Genomic DNA, 23,723 nt, shown 5'->3' on the forward strand with positions numbered 1-23,723 from the left:
AGCAGCCCATCAAGCTTCCAGAAGAGAGGAACGAGTGGTTCACGGTGCTGTTGTGGAGGATGCTACGTCGGACATCATCAGAGAGCTGAAAGAACTTTTGAAAAGTGCCAAGAAAGACCGAGAAAATCGGAAAGGAAAGCCCCTGGTCTGCTGGAGGTGCCATTAGGAAGGCCACCTATGAAGGTCCTGCCCAGTGACAGTTCCCACGAGAGGGGACACGTCACGTAGCTCAGAACCGTTAAACTGAAACGCAGCCATCTCGCGCGACGGAGGTCGTTGCACGGAGGAGATGCCCCATCAAGTGTCTACCATATGAATAATGTATACCAGCTGAGCGGCGGCTAGGTTGAAGGCCTTGAGAACGCAGTCCCATCCATTCGCAGAGGCGATCATCTCGAACTGCATCCTGACGATCGACCAGGATGTCTTTCCGTCGTAATTCGAGGGCTTGATCACGTCAGCTATGGCTGGCAGGACCTGGCGAGCGTCTGCGGAAAATGCAGGCTCTTGAATTTTCTGTTCCAGCTCTTGTATCCTCTTCGAGAGCTTCTCATCGACCACGTTCACTCAGCACCTCCTAGATATAGGCCTCTGCACTGTTGGCCATAAACATCATTCAGACTACAGAGCAAGTTTGCCACATTTTGAAACACAGCATCCTATTTCGTTTCTTACTTTGGCGTAGAATCTTCCCGAGTGGCTCACATATACCGCATAGTGATTGGATGTGGGGCATAGAAATCGCCAATTCTGAGCCCGATCATTTCTTTTCCTCACAACGATGATACTGGCACGAGCAGGGAATTTTTTTCCCTGAATATTCTTAGGGAAAATGGACTACTTACTGACGTCACAAGTAGAGTGCACAGGCCTTCTATCTCTAGGAGGTGCTGGTTCACTGCTCCTTCCACCTCGCTCACCCTCTCAGTGACGGAGTTTATGTCCTGAGAAAGCTCTTCTTTTACTTCAGCGACGGCGATGTCGCCCTTTACTCCAGCGATGACAATAGCGGTCTTCCTTCATATCGGCAACATCTTCCTTACTTCAGCGATAGCGTTGGTGACATCATCCAACAACTCTCTCCCTTTTGATCGCCTCACTTTTTATAGGTACGGTCGAAACTTCGAGAAAAAAAATATTCCACAAAATTCTATTTTACAGTTTCCAAGTTGGTGGCGCCACCGTACGGAGACTTTCTAGATAAATTTAGAAGCTACGAGCATATCTTGACATTTCCGGTTGGGCAACAGGAGATTATTGTTTCGAGGGGTTTTTAAAAAATAGCGTTTCCGATATTTTTCGTAACAATACATATACTCCAAGGAGGGAATATTCTGCCTTCATTTCTTAGTTGTTCGAGTACTCATTTGGCAAACGAAAGACCAAGGTTCGAGCCCCCTTGAGAATAGATATGAATTTCCTTTCCTGCAACATCAATATCTAACACAAATACAACGCCACAACAGGCAAAATGCCCAACGAGGTGGCTAAGAAAAAGATGCCCATAAAAATATGGATGTTATATATTTCAAAAATACAGCAACTCAATTAAAAATGCAATTAATAAAAATTATAAACACGTGTTAAAATATCATACAATGCCCATAAAGAATACTTATGATTGTCTTATTCTGAGAATGGATAGCTTCTCGATTTACCCCAACATGTTTATCGTATTTCTTTTTAAACGTGTCAATTGTGTTACAATTTACTACCTCCGGGGGTAAGCTATTCCATTTATTAACAACCCTATTAGAGAAAAATTCCCTGCGACACCATAGCCTTGCATTGTCCCTCACCAATCGATACTAGTGTCCCCTTGTAAAAGCAGTCGATTGGCGGTGTACTAAAAGTTCATGGTCCATCTTATCCATCCCGTTGAAAATTTTGAACACTTCGATCATATCTCCTCGACACCTGCGTTCATCCAATGTAAACATATTCAAAAAATGAAGTCTCTCTTCATAACTCAAGCCAAAGACGGAAAATGGAGTTGCAGCAGCTTTTACTATCCTTCAGAAAGATCACATCTTCTACAGATGGTCTTGTAAATTGAATACCAATAACACAGTATTCCAAGACGAACTTTTAGACGCTTACTTATGGCTATTAAGAAAGCGGAAGAACTCGAGAAGAGAACATCTATCTTCGCAGATTCACTTTTATCACTCCATTCAATCAGGGATCCCCTGTCTCAACACCTCATCGCTAGGCAAATCAGAAAGGTTCTGTGTGCCAATCCTCAAATCAGTCTAAATTGGGTGAAAGCTCATGCAGGAACATATGGGAATGAACAGGCAGACCAACTTGCAAAAGCTGCGACTGCAAGAGTGATGTCTGACTTTTCGCTGCTCTTCCCTAAGTCATGGGCAAAGAACATCTTATCTGAGGAAATGATGCAGAAGTGGCAAAATCAATGGCAGACAGAACGAAAAGTTGGCAGGAAAATATATGCTCTCCTCCCCACAGCAAGATACAAATATAGGAAATGGACCAGGGAAATGGTTGTATTCTTTTCCGAACATGGTCCTTTCCCAGCATATCTGGCGAGATTTCATCGAGAGACTGAGAAATGCAAATGTGGCGGGGAGGACACGGTTATCCACTACGCTACAGCCTGCCCGTTGACCAAAGACTTCCACTTACAAATCCCTGTTGCTGATACACAGTCTTGGAAGTTGAAGGTCTTCCAAAATCCTGGCAGTTATAATGAGATTAAAAATCTTATCAACTTTATGGAAAATAATCAAGAGTTATACATCTTCCCGAGACCTATGGCATATCAAGACAGAGAAGATCGCTTGGACTCTGATTCGGACTCAGACTATGTACCATAATTGCGACGTCTTTCCTAACCCCATGTACATTTCATATATAGTGATATTTTGATGAAATTTTTCATTGTCAGTGATGCCAATATGTATTCTTTCCATGTTCATATATGATATATATATATATATATATATATTTTATCCAAAGCATATACTTCAGATTCAATGTTTAATAATATCCTGTTTGAATTTTGCTACTCTGCTTTAATGGGTGGAGCACAATTGTTGATTGAATTATTGATTGAATTATTGATTGAATTTTATTATTGATTGCATTGTCGATTGAATTTTTTTTTTTTTTTATTGAATTGTTGACTAAATTTTTATTATTGAATCATGCGTAGTTTGCAGATGTTGTCCTATACGCATAATTAAATGTTATCTCATTTCATGTATATTTACTACGCATATGTTATATACTATACAATGTTTACATCATATCATCATGTATGTACGCTATATATCTTACGTTTTGTGGCATCGCTTTTTGTCTAGATCATTCCCAGAGCCCATCTGTTATAAAAACTCTGACGTTGTACCCGGACACCTGCTTATAATCACATTATATATACTTTCTCAACTGCTATGAAACGCCATAATTTTTGTTATTCATCATTATATTCATGTGTTCCAATGTATACCGCCGGTGAATTCACTAGTGCGCAACTGAACTTTGTATATTCAAGTGAACTTTGTAATTTCTCCGGACTAGATCTCATCATTAGGACTATAATATCCAAATCTAAATATGTCTCTAACTGGCGATGAAAAGTCCCCCCCGGCTCCTTCAGTCTTGTGATATTATTAATACCAGCAATTGATCAATATCGATAATTCCCACTTACATATTTATAGTTCATTGGACCTGAATTTGTACATGTATCCTGTTTTTCATGTTCTATTTTCAGATTTGGACTTATGAAAAAAAAAAACCCTTCCAACAAAAAAAAAAAGATGAGATAGGTTGGTGTTGCAGGTGGTTGTTGGCTGATGGTTGGGGACAAAGTACAGTGATGAAGGCGGATGGCTCGGGATGTTTTCGTTGACCTCTTGCGGGCGATTCGCCCGGGCTCCTTGGCGGGGGTTTCCGGGGACGTTCTCTGGTCACTTTCAGTCTTCTACTGCTTTGGTCTTCTCGGGATCTGTCCTTATTCCTTATCGAGAGATGATGTGACCCAAGTAGGTGACTTCATGTCTGAACAGGCAGCACTTTGTCAACATCAATTTCAAATTGTCATCTCTCAACTTCTGAAGGACTTCGCTCAAATTTTCTAGATGCTCCGAGAATGTTCTTCCAACTATTATTATATCATCGAAGTACACGAGACACAATTCGTACGATAGTCCATGTGAAACGGTCTCCATCAGCCGTTCGAAGGTAGCCGGAGCATTGCACAAGCCGAATGGCAGTACCTTGAACTGCCACAGTCCTTGTCCGGTGGTGAAGGCAATCTTTTCTCGATCGTCTGGGTGGATTTCCACTTGCCAAAATCCACTCTTCAGGTCCAGGGTAGAAAATCACTGATGTCTGGGAAGCGTGTCAAGAGTGCCGTCGATCCTTGGCAGCGGATAACTGTCCTTCTTGGTGACGTCGTTCAATCTTCTATAGCCGACGCAGAGTCGCGTGGAACCGTCCTTCTTTCTCACTACCACGGTCGTCAACGTCGATGGAGTCATTGACGCCTCGATGATGTTGTTGACTCGCATTTCCTGTAGCAGTTTACCAACTTTTTCTTGCTTGGCAAACGGAAGTCTTCTAGGATGTTGTTTAATTGGTGAGTGGTCCCCGGTGTCGATGTGATGTTGTGTCAAGCTGGTTCGGCCAACATCAGCTGCTGACGTGGAGAAGACATCTCGGAATTTCTCGATAGTTGACTGAGCGCGTCTTCTCTGGTGAGGATCCAGCTGGGCATCCCCTATCAGATTCTTGAACAAATTACCGGAATCTTCTGGTTGGCTTCCGGACGAATCACGAACCACGCATGTGACTGGAACACACGTAGTGATCTCTTCACCCTTCCGATTTTCCCTCGGCTTGTCACTGATATTGACTAATCGGACAGGAACGAGGTCCTTTGATGAATCCACCAGAGCGGCGGCAATCAGCAGCCCATCAAGCTTCCAGAAGAGAGGAACGAGTGGTTCACGGTGCTGTTGTGGAGGATGCTACGTCGGACATCATCAGAGAGCTGAAAGAACTTTTGAAAAGTGCCAAGAAAGACCGAGAAAATCGGAAAGGAAAGCCCCTGGTCTGCTGGAGGTGCCATTAGGAAGGCCACCTATGAAGGTCCTGCCCAGTGACAGTTCCCACGAGAGGGGACACGTCACGTAGCTCAGAACCGTTAAACTGAAACGCAGCCATCTCGCGCGACGGAGGTCGTTGCACGGAGGAGATGCCCCATCAAGTGTCTACCATATGAATAATGTATACCAGCTGAGCGGCGGCTAGGTTGAAGGCCTTGAGAACGCAGTCCCATCCATTCGCAGAGGCGATCATCTCGAACTGCATCCTGACGATCGACCAGGATGTCTTTCCGTCGTAATTCGAGGGCTTGATCACGTCAGCTATGGCTGGCAGGACCTGGCGAGCGTCTGCGGAAAATGCAGGCTCTTGAATTTTCTGTTCCAGCTCTTGTATCCTCTTCGAGAGCTTCTCATCGACCACGTTCACTCAGCACCTCCTAGATATAGGCCTCTGCACTGTTGGCCATAAACATCATTCAGACTACAGAGCAAGTTTGCCACATTTTGAAACACAGCATCCTATTTCGTTTCTTACTTTGGCGTAGAATCTTCCCGAGTGGCTCACATATACCGCATAGTGATTGGATGTGGGGCATAGAAATCGCCAATTCTGAGCCCGATCATTTCTTTTCCTCACAACGATGATACTGGCACGAGCAGGGAATTTTTTTCCCTGAATATTCTTAGGGAAAATGGACTACTTACTGACGTCACAAGTAGAGTGCACAGGCCTTCTATCTCTAGGAGGTGCTGGTTCACTGCTCCTTCCACCTCGCTCACCCTCTCAGTGACGGAGTTTATGTCCTGAGAAAGCTCTTCTTTTACTTCAGCGACGGCGATGTCGCCCTTTACTCCAGCGATGACAATAGCGGTCTTCCTTCATATCGGCAACATCTTCCTTACTTCAGCGATAGCGTTGGTGACATCATCCAACAACTCTCTCCCTTTTGATCGCCTCACTTTTTATAGGTACGGTCGAAACTTCGAGAAAAAAAATATTCCACAAAATTCTATTTTACAGTTTCCAAGTTGGTGGCGCCACCGTACGGAGACTTTCTAGATAAATTTAGAAGCTACGAGCATATCTTGACATTTCCGGTTGGGCAACAGGAGATTATTGTTTCGAGGGGTTTTTAAAAAATAGCGTTTCCGATATTTTTCGTAACAATACATATACTCCAAGGAGGGAATATTCTGCCTTCATTTCTTAGTTGTTCGAGTACTCATTTGGCAAACGAAAGACCAAGGTTCGAGCCCCCTTGAGAATAGATATGAATTTCCTTTCCTGCAACATCAATATCTAACACAAATACAACGCCACAACAGGCAAAATGCCCAACGAGGTGGCTAAGAAAAAGATGCCCATAAAAATATGGATGTTATATATTTCAAAAATACAGCAACTCAATTAAAAATGCAATTAATAAAAATTATAAACACGTGTTAAAATATCATACAATGCCCATAAAGAATACTTATGATTGTCTTATTCTGAGAATGGATAGCTTCTCGATTTACCCCAACATGTTTATCGTATTTCTTTTTAAACGTGTCAATTGTGTTACAATTTACTACCTCCGGGGGTAAGCTATTCCATTTATTAACAACCCTATTAGAGAAAAATTCCCTGCGACACCATAGCCTTGCATTGTCCCTCACCAATCGATACTAGTGTCCCCTTGTAAAAGCAGTCGATTGGCGGTGTACTAAAAGTTCATGGTCCATCTTATCCATCCCGTTGAAAATTTTGAACACTTCGATCATATCTCCTCGACACCTGCGTTCATCCAATGTAAACATATTCAAAAAATGAAGTCTCTCTTCATAACTCAAGCCAAAGACGGAAAATGGAGTTGCAGCAGCTTTTACTATCCTTCAGAAAGATCACATCTTCTACAGATGGTCTTGTAAATTGAATACCAATAACACAGTATTCCAAGACGAACTTTTAGACGCTTACTTATGGCTATTAAGAAAGCGGAAGAACTCGAGAAGAGAACATCTATCTTCGCAGATTCACTTTTATCACTCCATTCAATCAGGGATCCCCTGTCTCAACACCTCATCGCTAGGCAAATCAGAAAGGTTCTGTGTGCCAATCCTCAAATCAGTCTAAATTGGGTGAAAGCTCATGCAGGAACATATGGGAATGAACAGGCAGACCAACTTGCAAAAGCTGCGACTGCAAGAGTGATGTCTGACTTTTCGCTGCTCTTCCCTAAGTCATGGGCAAAGAACATCTTATCTGAGGAAATGATGCAGAAGTGGCAAAATCAATGGCAGACAGAACGAAAAGTTGGCAGGAAAATATATGCTCTCCTCCCCACAGCAAGATACAAATATAGGAAATGGACCAGGGAAATGGTTGTATTCTTTTCCGAACATGGTCCTTTCCCAGCATATCTGGCGAGATTTCATCGAGAGACTGAGAAATGCAAATGTGGCGGGGAGGACACGGTTATCCACTACGCTACAGCCTGCCCGTTGACCAAAGACTTCCACTTACAAATCCCTGTTGCTGATACACAGTCTTGGAAGTTGAAGGTCTTCCAAAATCCTGGCAGTTATAATGAGATTAAAAATCTTATCAACTTTATGGAAAATAATCAAGAGTTATACATCTTCCCGAGACCTATGGCATATCAAGACAGAGAAGATCGCTTGGACTCTGATTCGGACTCAGACTATGTACCATAATTGCGACGTCTTTCCTAACCCCATGTACATTTCATATATAGTGATATTTTGATGAAATTTTTCATTGTCAGTGATGCCAATATGTATTCTTTCCATGTTCATATATGATATATATATATATATATATATATTTTATCCAAAGCATATACTTCAGATTCAATGTTTAATAATATCCTGTTTGAATTTTGCTACTCTGCTTTAATGGGTGGAGCACAATTGTTGATTGAATTATTGATTGAATTATTGATTGAATTTTATTATTGATTGCATTGTCGATTGAATTTTTTTTTTTTTTTATTGAATTGTTGACTAAATTTTTATTATTGAATCATGCGTAGTTTGCAGATGTTGTCCTATACGCATAATTAAATGTTATCTCATTTCATGTATATTTACTACGCATATGTTATATACTATACAATGTTTACATCATATCATCATGTATGTACGCTATATATCTTACGTTTTGTGGCATCGCTTTTTGTCTAGATCATTCCCAGAGCCCATCTGTTATAAAAACTCTGACGTTGTACCCGGACACCTGCTTATAATCACATTATATATACTTTCTCAACTGCTATGAAACGCCATAATTTTTGTTATTCATCATTATATTCATGTGTTCCAATGTATACCGCCGGTGAATTCACTAGTGCGCAACTGAACTTTGTATATTCAAGTGAACTTTGTAATTTCTCCGGACTAGATCTCATCATTAGGACTATAATATCCAAATCTAAATATGTCTCTAACTGGCGATGAAAAGTCCCCCCCGGCTCCTTCAGTCTTGTGATATTATTAATACCAGCAATTGATCAATATCGATAATTCCCACTTACATATTTATAGTTCATTGGACCTGAATTTGTACATGTATCCTGTTTTTCATGTTCTATTTTCAGATTTGGACTTATGAAAAAAAAAACCCTTCCAACAAAAAAAAAAAGATGAGATAGGTTGGTGTTGCAGGTGGTTGTTGGCTGATGGTTGGGGACAAAGTACAGTGATGAAGGCGGATGGCTCGGGATGTTTTCGTTGACCTCTTGCGGGCGATTCGCCCGGGCTCCTTGGCGGGGGTTTCCGGGGACGTTCTCTGGTCACTTTCAGTCTTCTACTGCTTTGGTCTTCTCGGGATCTGTCCTTATTCCTTATCGAGAGATGATGTGACCCAAGTAGGTGACTTCATGTCTGAACAGGCAGCACTTTGTCAACATCAATTTCAAATTGTCATCTCTCAACTTCTGAAGGACTTCGCTCAAATTTTCTAGATGCTCCGAGAATGTTCTTCCAACTATTATTATATCATCGAAGTACACGAGACACAATTCGTACGATAGTCCATGTGAAACGGTCTCCATCAGCCGTTCGAAGGTAGCCGGAGCATTGCACAAGCCGAATGGCAGTACCTTGAACTGCCACAGTCCTTGTCCGGTGGTGAAGGCAATCTTTTCTCGATCGTCTGGGTGGATTTCCACTTGCCAAAATCCACTCTTCAGGTCCAGGGTAGAAAATCACTGATGTCTGGGAAGCGTGTCAAGAGTGCCGTCGATCCTTGGCAGCGGATAACTGTCCTTCTTGGTGACGTCGTTCAATCTTCTATAGCCGACGCAGAGTCGCGTGGAACCGTCCTTCTTTCTCACTACCACGGTCGTCAACGTCGATGGAGTCATTGACGCCTCGATGATGTTGTTGACTCGCATTTCCTGTAGCAGTTTACCAACTTTTTCTTGCTTGGCAAACGGAAGTCTTCTAGGATGTTGTTTAATTGGTGAGTGGTCCCCGGTGTCGATGTGATGTTGTGTCAAGCTGGTTCGGCCAACATCAGCTGCTGACGTGGAGAAGACATCTCGGAATTTCTCGATAGTTGACTGAGCGCGTCTTCTCTGGTGAGGATCCAGCTGGGCATCCCCTATCAGATTCTTGAACAAATTACCGGAATCTTCTGGTTGGCTTCCGGACGAATCACGAACCACGCATGTGACTGGAACACACGTAGTGATCTCTTCACCCTTCCGATTTTCCCTCGGCTTGTCACTGATATTGACTAATCGGACAGGAACGAGGTCCTTTGATGAATCCACCAGAGCGGCGGCAATCAGCAGCCCATCAAGCTTCCAGAAGAGAGGAACGAGTGGTTCACGGTGCTGTTGTGGAGGATGCTACGTCGGACATCATCAGAGAGCTGAAAGAACTTTTGAAAAGTGCCAAGAAAGACCGAGAAAATCGGAAAGGAAAGCCCCTGGTCTGCTGGAGGTGCCATTAGGAAGGCCACCTATGAAGGTCCTGCCCAGTGACAGTTCCCACGAGAGGGGACACGTCACGTAGCTCAGAACCGTTAAACTGAAACGCAGCCATCTCGCGCGACGGAGGTCGTTGCACGGAGGAGATGCCCCATCAAGTGTCTACCATATGAATAATGTATACCAGCTGAGCGGCGGCTAGGTTGAAGGCCTTGAGAACGCAGTCCCATCCATTCGCAGAGGCGATCATCTCGAACTGCATCCTGACGATCGACCAGGATGTCTTTCCGTCGTAATTCGAGGGCTTGATCACGTCAGCTATGGCTGGCAGGACCTTGCGAGCGTCTGCGGAAAATGCAGGCTCTTGAATTTTCTGTTCCAGCTCTTGTATCCTCTTCGAGAGCTTCTCATCGACCACGTTCACTCAGCACCTCCTAGATATAGGCCTCTGCACTGTTGGCCATAAACATCATTCAGACTACAGAGCAAGTTTGCCACATTTTGAAACACAGCATCCTATTTCGTTTCTTACTTTGGCGTAGAATCTTCCCGAGTGGCTCACATATACCGCATAGTGATTGGATGTGGGGCATAGAAATCGCCAATTCTGAGCCCGATCATTTCTTTTCCTCACAACGATGATACTGGCACGAGCAGGGAATTTTTTTCCCTGAATATTCTTAGGGAAAATGGACTACTTACTGACGTCACAAGTAGAGTGCACAGGCCTTCTATCTCTAGGAGGTGCTGGTTCACTGCTCCTTCCACCTCGCTCACCCTCTCAGTGACGGAGTTTATGTCCTGAGAAAGCTCTTCTTTTACTTCAGCGACGGCGATGTCGCCCTTTACTCCAGCGATGACAATAGCGGTCTTCCTTCATATCGGCAACATCTTCCTTACTTCAGCGATAGCGTTGGTGACATCATCCAACAACTCTCTCCCTTTTGATCGCCTCACTTTTTATAGGTACGGTCGAAACTTCGAGAAAAAAAATATTCCACAAAATTCTATTTTACAGTTTCCAAGTTGGTGGCGCCACCGTACGGAGACTTTCTAGATAAATTTAGAAGCTACGAGCATATCTTGACATTTCCGGTTGGGCAACAGGAGATTATTGTTTCGAGGGGTTTTTAAAAAATAGCGTTTCCGATATTTTTCGTAACAATACATATACTCCAAGGAGGGAATATTCTGCCTTCATTTCTTAGTTGTTCGAGTACTCATTTGGCAAACGAAAGACCAAGGTTCGAGCCCCCTTGAGAATAGATATGAATTTCCTTTCCTGCAACATCAATATCTAACACAAATACAACGCCACAACAGGCAAAATGCCCAACGAGGTGGCTAAGAAAAAGATGCCCATAAAAATATGGATGTTATATATTTCAAAAATACAGCAACTCAATTAAAAATGCAATTAATAAAAATTATAAACACGTGTTAAAATATCATACAATGCCCATAAAGAATACTTATGATTGTCTTATTCTGAGAATGGATAGCTTCTCGATTTACCCCAACATGTTTATCGTATTTCTTTTTAAACGTGTCAATTGTGTTACAATTTACTACCTCCGGGGGTAAGCTATTCCATTTATTAACAACCCTATTAGAGAAAAATTCCCTGCGACACCATAGCCTTGCATTGTCCCTCACCAATCGATACTAGTGTCCCCTTGTAAAAGCAGTCGATTGGCGGTGTACTAAAAGTTCATGGTCCATCTTATCCATCCCGTTGAAAATTTTGAACACTTCGATCATATCTCCTCGACACCTGCGTTCATCCAATGTAAACATATTCAAAAAATGAAGTCTCTCTTCATAACTCAAGCCAAAGACGGAAAATGGAGTTGCAGCAGCTTTTACTATCCTTCAGAAAGATCACATCTTCTACAGATGGTCTTGTAAATTGAATACCAATAACACAGTATTCCAAGACGAACTTTTAGACGCTTACTTATGGCTATTAAGAAAGCGGAAGAACTCGAGAAGAGAACATCTATCTTCGCAGATTCACTTTTATCACTCCATTCAATCAGGGATCCCCTGTCTCAACACCTCATCGCTAGGCAAATCAGAAAGGTTCTGTGTGCCAATCCTCAAATCAGTCTAAATTGGGTGAAAGCTCATGCAGGAACATATGGGAATGAACAGGCAGACCAACTTGCAAAAGCTGCGACTGCAAGAGTGATGTCTGACTTTTCGCTGCTCTTCCCTAAGTCATGGGCAAAGAACATCTTATCTGAGGAAATGATGCAGAAGTGGCAAAATCAATGGCAGACAGAACGAAAAGTTGGCAGGAAAATATATGCTCTCCTCCCCACAGCAAGATACAAATATAGGAAATGGACCAGGGAAATGGTTGTATTCTTTTCCGAACATGGTCCTTTCCCAGCATATCTGGCGAGATTTCATCGAGAGACTGAGAAATGCAAATGTGGCGGGGAGGACACGGTTATCCACTACGCTACAGCCTGCCCGTTGACCAAAGACTTCCACTTACAAATCCCTGTTGCTGATACACAGTCTTGGAAGTTGAAGGTCTTCCAAAATCCTGGCAGTTATAATGAGATTAAAAATCTTATCAACTTTATGGAAAATAATCAAGAGTTATACATCTTCCCGAGACCTATGGCATATCAAGACAGAGAAGATCGCTTGGACTCTGATTCGGACTCAGACTATGTACCATAATTGCGACGTCTTTCCTAACCCCATGTACATTTCATATATAGTGATATTTTGATGAAATTTTTCATTGTCAGTGATGCCAATATGTATTCTTTCCATGTTCATATATGATATATATATATATATATATATATTTTATCCAAAGCATATACTTCAGATTCAATGTTTAATAATATCCTGTTTGAATTTTGCTACTCTGCTTTAATGGGTGGAGCACAATTGTTGATTGAATTATTGATTGAATTATTGATTGAATTTTATTATTGATTGCATTGTCGATTGAATTTTTTTTTTTTTTTATTGAATTGTTGACTAAATTTTTATTATTGAATCATGCGTAGTTTGCAGATGTTGTCCTATACGCATAATTAAATGTTATCTCATTTCATGTATATTTACTACGCATATGTTATATACTATACAATGTTTACATCATATCATCATGTATGTACGCTATATATCTTACGTTTTGTGGCATCGCTTTTTGTCTAGATCATTCCCAGAGCCCATCTGTTATAAAAACTCTGACGTTGTACCCGGACACCTGCTTATAATCACATTATATATACTTTCTCAACTGCTATGAAACGCCATAATTTTTGTTATTCATCATTATATTCATGTGTTCCAATGTATACCGCCGGTGAATTCACTAGTGCGCAACTGAACTTTGTATATTCAAGTGAACTTTGTAATTTCTCCGGACTAGATCTCATCATTAGGACTATAATATCCAAATCTAAATATGTCTCTAACTGGCGATGAAAAGTCCCCCCCGGCTCCTTCAGTCTTGTGATATTATTAATACCAGCAATTGATCAATATCGATAATTCCCACTTACATATTTATAGTTCATTGGACCTGAATTTGTACATGTATCCTGTTTTTCATGTTCTATTTTCAGATTTGGACTTATGAAAAAAAAAAACCCTTCCAACAAAAAAAAAAAGATGAGATAGGTTGGTGTTGCAGGTGGTTGTTGGCTGATGGTTGGGGACAAAGTACAGTGATGAAGGCGGATGGCTCGGGATGTTTTCGTTGACCTCTTGCGGGCGATTCGCCCGGGCTCCTTGGCGGGGGTTTCCGGGGACTTTGGGGGTGTGATTGCCGTGAGTCGAAGGCGATGGGGGCCTCGGCGGGATTGGGTCCTGTGGCTTACGAGCCGGGGATGCCTGCCGGGGGACCGGACATCAAGAGAGTTTTTCCAGCATGACTCAGCCGCTAGGTAATCTGCCTCAGAGCTGGGCCATGTTTGGTGTTAGTTTCTGTAGTCCTTTGCTTCGGTTGGAGGTCGATCCGTGGTCTTGGTGGCTAGCGGGGCTTTTTCTTTTTTCCAGCATGGTCGAGTCGCAAGGTAGCCTGCTTATATCAAACAAGGGACAGAGCGGGGGGCATGTTTGGTGTTTGCATGCATAACTCAAGCCCCGTGTGCCAATAAGGACACGCGTAGCTCTTCTCTGCACCCCTTCAACCAAGTCTATGTCCCTCTGTAGGTATGGTCTCCAAAACCTTACAGCATACTCCAGTCCAGTACAAACTAAGCCTCGAAAAAGCGGAAGAATGACTTTCGAAGAACGCGAAGATCTTGTTGAAAATGAGACCAAGCATTCTATTCGATTTTTTGACCACCGCTGAACAATGTTCAGAAAACTTAAGTCGCTCGTCAATGAGAATTCCCAAATCGGTGACCCTAGTTGCATCCGGGATAGTGACACCATTCAACTCGTAAGAGAACCGTGGGTTGTTCGAACCAAAATGAGCGACCATGCACTTATCAAAGCTAAACGTCATGCTCCATTCATTTGCCCATGCTGCAATCCTGTTTAAGTTGGTCTGGAGCAACTCCCTATCGCTTTGATTCCCGATTACTTCAACATTAGCTTCACATCATCTGCGAATTTGCTAGTAATCCCATCGATACCCTGATCGAGTTTATCGGAAAAAAGTGAGGGGCCAAGGACACTTCCTTGAGGAACTCCACTTGTGACGTCTGTCCAACCAGAGAATTCCCCGTTCAACATAACTCGTTGCGACCTATCTCTCAACCACGATTCTATCCAATTCAGCAAGTTGCCTCCAATCCCAATCTCGTGCTTCAAGAGTATATCATGTTGGACCCGATCGAATGCCTTCTGGAAATCAAGGTAAACAACATCTACATTTTTGCTCTTACCCAAAGCCTTACTCACGTGATCATAGACGCAAAGGAGGTTAGCTACACATGATTGCCCATTCCTGAACCCATGCCGATTATCCGACAATACATTATTCTCTTCATGCAGCCAGTTTTGCATATATATTGAGTGCAATAAAATTCAACCCGTTGCTTGCGAGCACCACAGTGCTTCCTGAATAACCTTGAGTGCTCAATGCTCGTGGCAGATTTTGTGCTCACGAGCACTTGATCAACTTTCTAATTGAACACCTAGTACAAAATGCTTTCAAGGATTGAAATCCTCTTGATTTCATACATTCGTACGTCATATTTGCAGTAGGGGGAGTTTTTTTTTAAAATAAATTAGGTACAGATAGTGCTCGCGACTAGAAAGAAGGTTGAGAACCTATTTTAAAAGAAATCCCCTCTATTGTTTCAAAACATTTCAATTAAGGTTGGGAAATGTGAACTTTACTTATATTTCTCTGAAAATATTTTTTATGAACTCTTATCTTTTGAAACTTCGATCATCTATGATTCATTTCATTGTTCTATGATGCAGTTTGCTATACACCAGATACAACCGGAAATTATTTCTTATAGAGCAAGTAATACAACGATATAACTCCTATAACAACTATGTATTCCATTTTCAAATTTTTTTAACCGTTTCACAATTTTTTGCAGGAAACTTGTGATCCTGTCCAGGAGCATGAATAAATGACAGCTATATTTGTTAAAAATTTCCACGAACTTGTGAAATTTAACTGTTTGATAATTATAACCACTGATTAAATCCATTCAAATAAATTTAAAAAATAATAATTTTTTTTGCAATAATTTTTTACATTAGGATAAAATGCCCAATGAGGTAGCTGAGAAAAGATGCCCATAACAAATACGGATGTCATATGTTTCTAAAATACAACATCCCCCAATTAAAAATGCAATTACAAAAACTAGAAACAATATATATTCATGATAAAATATTATACAATGCCCATAAAAATATTTATGTTTGTCTTATTCTAAAAGAAAGGATATCTCGATTTACCCCAACATGTTCATCATATTTCTTTTTAAACATGTAAATTGTGCTAGAATTTACTACCCCGGTAAGCTATTCCATTTACTAACAACCCTATTGGAGAAAAATTCCCGGCAACATCATAACCTGGAATTGTCCCTTACCAATTGATACTGTGTCTCCTTGTCAAAGCAGCAGTCGATTGTCGGCGTACTAATAATTCATGGTCCATCCTATTCATTTCGTTGAAAATTTTGAAACTTCGATCATATCCCCGAAACCGGCGTTCTTCCGGAGTAAACATCTTCAAAAAATGGAGTCTCCATAACTCAAGCCCCTTGTGCCAACAAGGACATACCTAGCTTTTCTCTGCACCCCTTCACCCAAGTCTATGGCCCTCTATAGGTATGGTCTCCGAACCTTATAGCAAACTTCAGTCCAGGACGGACTAAACCTCGGAAAAGTGGAAGAATAATTTTAGAGGAATGCGAAGAAACCTTTTTTAAGGATGAAACCGAGCATATTCGCTTCTTTGAGTACCGCTGAACAATGTTCAGGAAACCTAAATCGCTCGGAATTGAGAATTCCCAAATCGGTGAATAGAATAAATAAACAGAATAAAAGTTTCGTGAAATAAAATTTTTTATTTCACCTTGTATTGCCTGGGCTATCCTTAGACGGTGGATGCTGTTTTCAACGCCACATTCTTTGAGCAATTGTTCTTCAGTAATATACTTAAGCGTATCCCTTTGTACACCACAATGAAGCATCTGGTATGTATACTGACTAAAATCGGGGCCAAGGCTCTGAAGAACTTGATTTAGGTATGTTGAGTCACATGAAGTGTAATCTGCCATCCTCTTCAACAGGTTTAGTTCTCGTAAAAATCTTAGACAATAAAAAGGATTTCATATACATTAGACAAAACGTTGTTCATTCCAAAAGTAAGAAAATATACAAGCACAGCATATATACATATATTTCACTGGAATTTCTATAAAAGGGTTTCTTTCTCTATTCAGGGTGTTTCAGATTGTTTGTTCATAGGACTATCTTTGGAACAGTTGACTTTAGAAGTATACTTCCAATCACGAAAAGTTTTCGAATGAATATTATGCATGATCTTTAAAATGTCGTAACTGATTGAAGTTATATAGGTAAAAAAAATGAATTTTTTTATACTTTCCCTGGGTGCAAGAACTTCCAATTAGTGAAATGTCGATTATGCTCCGAAAAACCATTTGTGAAAAACTCCATATTTTTAAATGCAATATTTATCATGATAATTGACTAAATTTTTTAGCATTTATCCTCATGTATGAGGGTGTAGTTTGAAAATTGCAAAAATGTAAATTAAATTCAAAGTGGAAAAAGTTTGTTATTAAATTATCTAGATCAACAGTTCTCAACCGGTGCTCTGCAGGGGGCTCCGAGGGCCGCTCGAGGAAAATAAAAAAACACAGTAAATTTGAATAAAAATAAGTATAAATATTTTTAAATAATAAAAAGAAATCAATAAGTGATGAATAAATAAAAAATAGGCCTACGGGGCTTCGCCATAGAAATTTTTTACCAAAAAGGATTCCGCGAGTCAAAAAAGGTTGAAAACCGCTGATCTAGATGATCACCGATACTTAAAACAATACCCTTATTGTGCATAACATTAGAATATAGCTAGCAATCAAATTACCAAATTGCAGGACTAAAATGTTCTTATATTTGCCAGTGCTGGCTTGTATATGATGCCTAATATATTTACTGCCTAAGAAACTCCTATAGATTATTCTTAGTACAAAAGTAAGAATGGGTAAGTTTGACTCTATGATATTGTATATTTACTAGCATTTATACTGCAATGGTTTTTCAATTGAAGCTGTATCTGAACGTGCAAAACAATGCTTTGGGTATGAAGTGCTGTCAGCTCCGCTTTGATTGAAAATATTCTTTAAAACTGTGGATTTTTATACAACCTGAGCTAAGAAATTTTTAGATAAAAATAAATGAGTTTAATCAGTGTATTCACGGATGTTGTGTGAGAATTTTTAATATGAAATAAAATTTTGGGCAGATCAGAAAATTCAAAACATCTAAATAGATACTTTATGTTTAGTAATTATAGTTCAAAATGTAAACCACTTTTATCTATTAGAAAGTGTTTTGAATTTTAAATATCTATTAGGTTAAAAAAAAACTATTCCACAACATTGACAATACGTTTTTGACTGTGTCAATGAGTTGGTTTCTGAGGTGAAAAACCTAACCCTAATCCCCCTATCACACATATTTTGAATAAACATTTCTATTTCATTTAGCAAACTGAACACGGGTAATGAGTAAAATTATATTGTATATGTTCTAGACTCTTTTTACGTCGAAAATTTCAAAAAATTAAAAATTATCATAAATATTTTATTTTAATTATTGTAATAAATTAATGCAAATAAAACATTGTAATGCACAAAAAAGTAAGTTTTTCATCATGTTATTTATGTACCTATTATGTTCAAAACATTTTCCAAAAGCATTCATTTAGGTTTCGATGGCTTAAACGAGTTTGTGACAGTTTAAACCAGTTTTTGACACTTGCCATGTCAAAACCCCAACCTCGCCTGAAGCCAATACAAACTCAAACACACTGATAAGTCGCCGAAAAATTATAACTTCTCATCTTTAATATCTTGATGAATATTGCTATGGAGTTTTTTGCAAATGACTTTCCAAAGATGGTTCTACATTTCACTTACATTGAAAGTTTTAGCACACAGGGCTTTAGAAAAATGAAAAAAAAACTAACTTTTTTATGTATACGACCCCTTAAAAAATTACGTCAGTTTAACAAACCACGCTGTCATCTGAAAACCTTTTGTAATTGAAAGTGTACTTCTAAAGTCAACAGTTGCAGAGATAGTCTTGTGGACAAACAATTCAAAATGCTTAGTTTTCAGGGTGAAAACTAAGTCCATTTCAACTCAAATAATCTTGTAAACCATTGGTTATAGAAACGTACTTAACATAGTAAAAGTTGATTATAATGAGAACTAAAATCTCACAGAGAAAATTGTCATTATATAAGACTTGTTACAAACAAATTTCAATTTTTTGCTTTGTCAGGTTATAAATTGTAGAAAATCCCTGCTACATTTGCATTATAATAAGCCATTTGCAGCAGGCCATTTTGTTAGTGAATAAACCAGACCACTCGTGAACCTGTTTTGTTTTTGTTTTTTTTTTGTCTGACGTTTTTGAATAGAATTTCATATTTCCAAAATGATTTAGCCAACCGATTGAACAATTAAAATTCTCACTGCCGGCTTTATGGACTTGTTAAAATTTTTCTGCTAATCGGAAAGTTTTCTTAGCTTGATTTGTTCAGCCATTCAGAAACAACTTTAAACTGTAAGCAGTGATCATGGTCACTTAGTCACTAGGAGAGACAAGAGTCAAATGAAATAGCCATATGTAGAGAAAATTGGGGATAGTGGGACAACACATTTTAGCTTTTGTTTTTTTTCAAATGAAATAAACAAATTAAAATTTCTTTTTTTGTTTTATTGACAAACACATTTGGACGATTCTCACGAAATTGGTGTAAATTGTCTCCCCAGCAGTTTACATTAAAAAAATTTGACACAAATTTTTTTATATATATATTTTTATTATATATATGTTCTTCCTATTAATATTCCAGTTTCTAACATGTCGCCACTCTGTTTTTAATTTCTTCATTGATAGATTTTTAAAATTGTGAAAAAGAATGTAATGTAATTTTGTAAAAAAATATTCTCCTGGATGTTCCCAACCAATTTTTCAAACTTTAAAATTATAACTTCCCATCTTAAAATGAAAACATATTCTTGTTTTCAATAGTAAATATTTTTATGACCAGTGTACTTTTGTATTTCTTTTTCGTAATTTCAAATATTTTTTATCAAGTAGTTTAGTTAATTTAGTTTATAGCCAAATGAAAATTTTCTCCAAGTTTTTTTCCCATTTTTGATGTTTGGGAAACATTGATTCAAGTCCTATATCAACAGTTGCCATCTATCAAATCTTTTGTTGGAATAGTTAAGAATTGGGTGGTCATCACTTGAACTTCCTTTTAGATTGATTAGAATCACAAATTAAATTTATTCAGGAAGAAAGAGGCTATTGCTTTTATTAAACATCCTTCTCCTGGCTATTTTTTTTTCATTTTGAGAGACATATATAATTTAAAATTATTTTGACTTTACCACATATGTTTCTCACTTTAGAGAATTCTATCGTTAGCACAATTTTCAACAAGCTTAGTTTTTGATAAGTGTGTTAAGATGATGTGTTGTAATAAGAATGTTTATTGATTTTTTTGATTGACATTTATTTAAAAAAAAATTTTTTTTTAGTTTTTTGCCCCATTTATTGAGTATGATCCATTTATTTTATGCTATAAACATACTATGAAATATTGTGTCCAGTCAGTGGCGTATTTAAAGGGAGGCAAGTTCAGAGAGGCAGGAAATTTGAGGAATGTGTATGTGGCCAAGAAAATAAGAGTGGGAGAAGGGAGCGCGGAATTTTTTTTTATACATCTTAATAAATCCGCATCTGCCCAGACAGCTAGGGAGTGAGTGACCAAAAAAGTGACTTAGAGAGTTTGCAAGCACGTGGGTGAACAAAAGGATGGCTTACAGCGTGAGCAAGCAAATTAGATTTGATTGGAGAAAGTTCATCAGAGATTGCTCATCCGATGGTTTGCGTAAATAAGAAAGATTGGGATTACGGATATGTGTTCACATTACAGATGCCTACTATTACTAAACCACACATACACTTCGTCCACATTCCTCTGCGGAACTTCTAACGAATTGGTACATGTTGGAGTGTACGTCTAGTGAAAGTGACGTGAAGTTTGTTTCTGTGTAGTGTTGCCATTTGCCATACATTTTTCTAACTATGAATGACTAGCTGTTATCCGCGGCTTCGCTCGCATGGATTTGGTTATCTGAAAACTGCTTGGCGATGATCCCTTCCAATAACACTTGAATCCCTCGGGTAATGTAATTGAATCCCTCGGGTAATGTAATTGAATCCCTTCCAATAACACTTGAATCCCTCGGGTAATGTAATTGAATCCCTTCCAATAACACTTGAATCCCTCTGCAAATGTAACACCCAAGGGGTGTTACATTTTCAGAAATCCCGTCTTGGCGAGTCTATATTATCTACATATGTGGTGTCCCACGCAGACGACCCCCAATAGTTGGGGAATGACCTCGAGTGTGTCACGTGATTCCGAGTACCGGAGACGACCGTCTGGAAAACAACAGCAGAGCAGAGAGTTTTTTTTACCAAAGCTGTATTAAAGATAAATAAGATAGGAATAAATGCGAAATTCATGATTTTTAATTATTTTTTTTGCGAAATCTACATATCCCTAATGATAACTATCCCTAATGAATCGCACAGTACTCCTATTGCAATTGTCATATCCATACTCTCTTCAAAGGTTTATTTCATCTCGTTTGTCTGTGCCTGGATATTTGAAGTGCATTGAAATTACATTTCCCTTGGTTTGCAAGGGTAAGGTAAGCAAGAACGATTGTTTGCCCTGGTTTTTGTATGTGTGTGAAGTGCCATTAAAACCATACTTGGTCCACAATAAGTGCTGACATGTTGAGAACATTCCTTAGATTTTTTTTGCCCTTGTGAGAGAATGTATGGTAAGATGTATGTTATGCTTTTTTTCTTTTAATTACTGGTTTATTTTTACATAAATTTTTTATTTTATTAATTTGAGACGCAACAGCAAACCGTTGAAACCGTTTGTTTGGCACTTTTAAGTTTTGGACATTTGATGTGCATGTAAACAAACTATTTAATATTTTGGGTATTAATGATATTTTTTTCCTGCATCGAAACGTGAAACCAACCATAAAAGCAATGTTTGCAACATGAATTTCACATTCAAATTTTTTGAAAGTGACAGATAAAATATGAGATGTCTAAATGACAGTATGATTCATAATTTTTTAAGAATTAAAAAATTCAATTTTTTTCATTTCGATTTTCCTGAGCAGTCAACTTTTTATAATTGTTTTTTTTTTCATTTTGCACATCAAAAATGATTTATTATACCTCCAGTTTAGAACTATTTACACTGCTGGCCACCCAAATTGCAACACCAAGAAAGACAAGAGATATCGCAACAATATTTATTTTGTAGATAACATGTTGACAAAGCATCAAATGATCAAATTTATAGACTTCTGTGAAGTGTGGTTCCTGCCAAAATCAGTAGCCAGAGTAGCCGCCATTGTTGGAGATCACCGCTGCCACACGCCTCGGCATTGATTCAAAGAGACTTTGGATGTGTTCTTGGGGTACAGCGGACCAAGCAGCTTCCACGCGTTGCCAAAGTTGATCTGGTGTGGCAGCTGGGGATGTAATCTGGGTCAATCGTTGAGCAACCATGGACCACATGTTTTCTATCGACGAAAGATCCGGAGAGCGAGCTGGCCAGGGAAGCAATTCAATCTGGCGATTGACGAAGAACCTTTGGACAATGCGTGCCATGTGTGGTCGCGCATTATCCTGTTGAAATATGGCTGTGGGCAAGCCCTGAAGGTAAGGTAGGACAACTGGCTCCAACACCTCGCAGATGTAGCGCTGGCTTTTTAAAGTACCGGCAATGCGTATTAGAGGAGGGCGAGAGTGATATCCAATACCGCCCCATACCATAATACCCGGTGCAGGACCAGTGTGGCGGTGCATAACGCAGCTGTTCAGCATCCTCTCTCCACGGTGTCTCCAGACTCGAATCCGACCATCGTGGTGTTGCAGACAGAAGCGTGGACTCGTCAGTAAAGACAATTTCATTCCATTGTGCCGTCCACATCCTTCTTTCATCGCACCATTGGCGGCGGAGACGTCTGTGGTTCTGCGCCAAGGGTAGACGAAGCAATGGACGTCTTGCGGACAGACCACTCTGCTGTAAACGGCGTCGAATGGTACGCGCAGACACTGGATGATGCGGTACAGACTGAATGTGCTGTGCTATGGTTCGTGATGTGGCTGAGCGATCCGTCACTGCCATACGCACAATACGCCTGTCATCACGTGAAGTGGTGCACTGAGGTGGATGCGATCGAACACGTCGGTCCGTCGTACCCTCCTGCATCCAACGATCACATATCCGCATTACAGTTGTTTGGTTTCGTCCAACACGACTACCGATTTCCCTGAAAGATAATCCACAATCTCGGTAGGCCACTATCCTTCCTCTGTCGAACTCGGATACTTGATCAAAAGATGATCGCTGTTTTCTACGAGGCATAATTGATCGTTTTTTTGAAAAAACCACAAGAAAAACACAATTGCAGTACTTCAAATCGTCGAAATCTCCAAGCCTTAAATAGCGCTTTGAAGTGGCGCCACAGGCGCGCGTGATGTGCGTCTGCGCTGAAATTCTAATCATTTGCATATCTCACCTCCGCTAATGCATGTTGTAAATTTCATATTATTTGCATGCTTCCTTCAGGGTGTTGCATTCACGGTGGCCAGCAGTGTATTTTTGTCACCAAGAGATTTTTATCAGTATGAAGTACAAGTCTTGTCATTGGCATGTTACTTGTGGTTGTTTTGCATCGGAAGTCACATCTGTAACTCATTTTCGTAATGCACAAGTTTCTAGCTGATGAAATAAATGAATTTTTTCTTACTTCACAACTTGGTTTTTCTTTTTTACTTTTTGCAATAACAGACAATGACAAATTTTTATACGTATATGTGAGTGGAGTTCTGAGTTCAATGAAATTAATTTAAATGAAACACACACATCATTTGATCATTGTATGAAGTT

The 23,723-nt window shown here is 39.7% G+C and overlaps 1 protein-coding gene across 4 annotated transcripts in view; it reads right to left on the reverse strand.

The window, feature by feature from the left end:
- The window catches only part of Sarm (sterile alpha and armadillo motif), a 288,909-nt gene that overhangs the window by 57,686 nt on the left and 207,500 nt on the right, over nucleotides 1–23,723 (reverse strand). For all 4 annotated transcript variants that reach the window (XM_089244293.1, XM_089244294.1, XM_089244295.1 and 1 more), the window contains one exon: nucleotides 16,539–16,774. In XM_089244293.1, the coding sequence (XP_089100419.1) occupies nucleotides 16,539–16,774 (236 nt within the window). The remainder of the gene's footprint in view (nucleotides 1–16,538; nucleotides 16,775–23,723) is intronic.

This window comes from Pholcus phalangioides, unplaced genomic scaffold (assembly GCF_987345545.1).
Source record: "Pholcus phalangioides strain wild (caught in Gottingen) unplaced genomic scaffold, Ppha-v1.0 ptg000015l_1, whole genome shotgun sequence".
In the NCBI taxonomy this organism is placed as follows: domain Eukaryota; kingdom Metazoa; phylum Arthropoda; class Arachnida; order Araneae; family Pholcidae; genus Pholcus; species Pholcus phalangioides.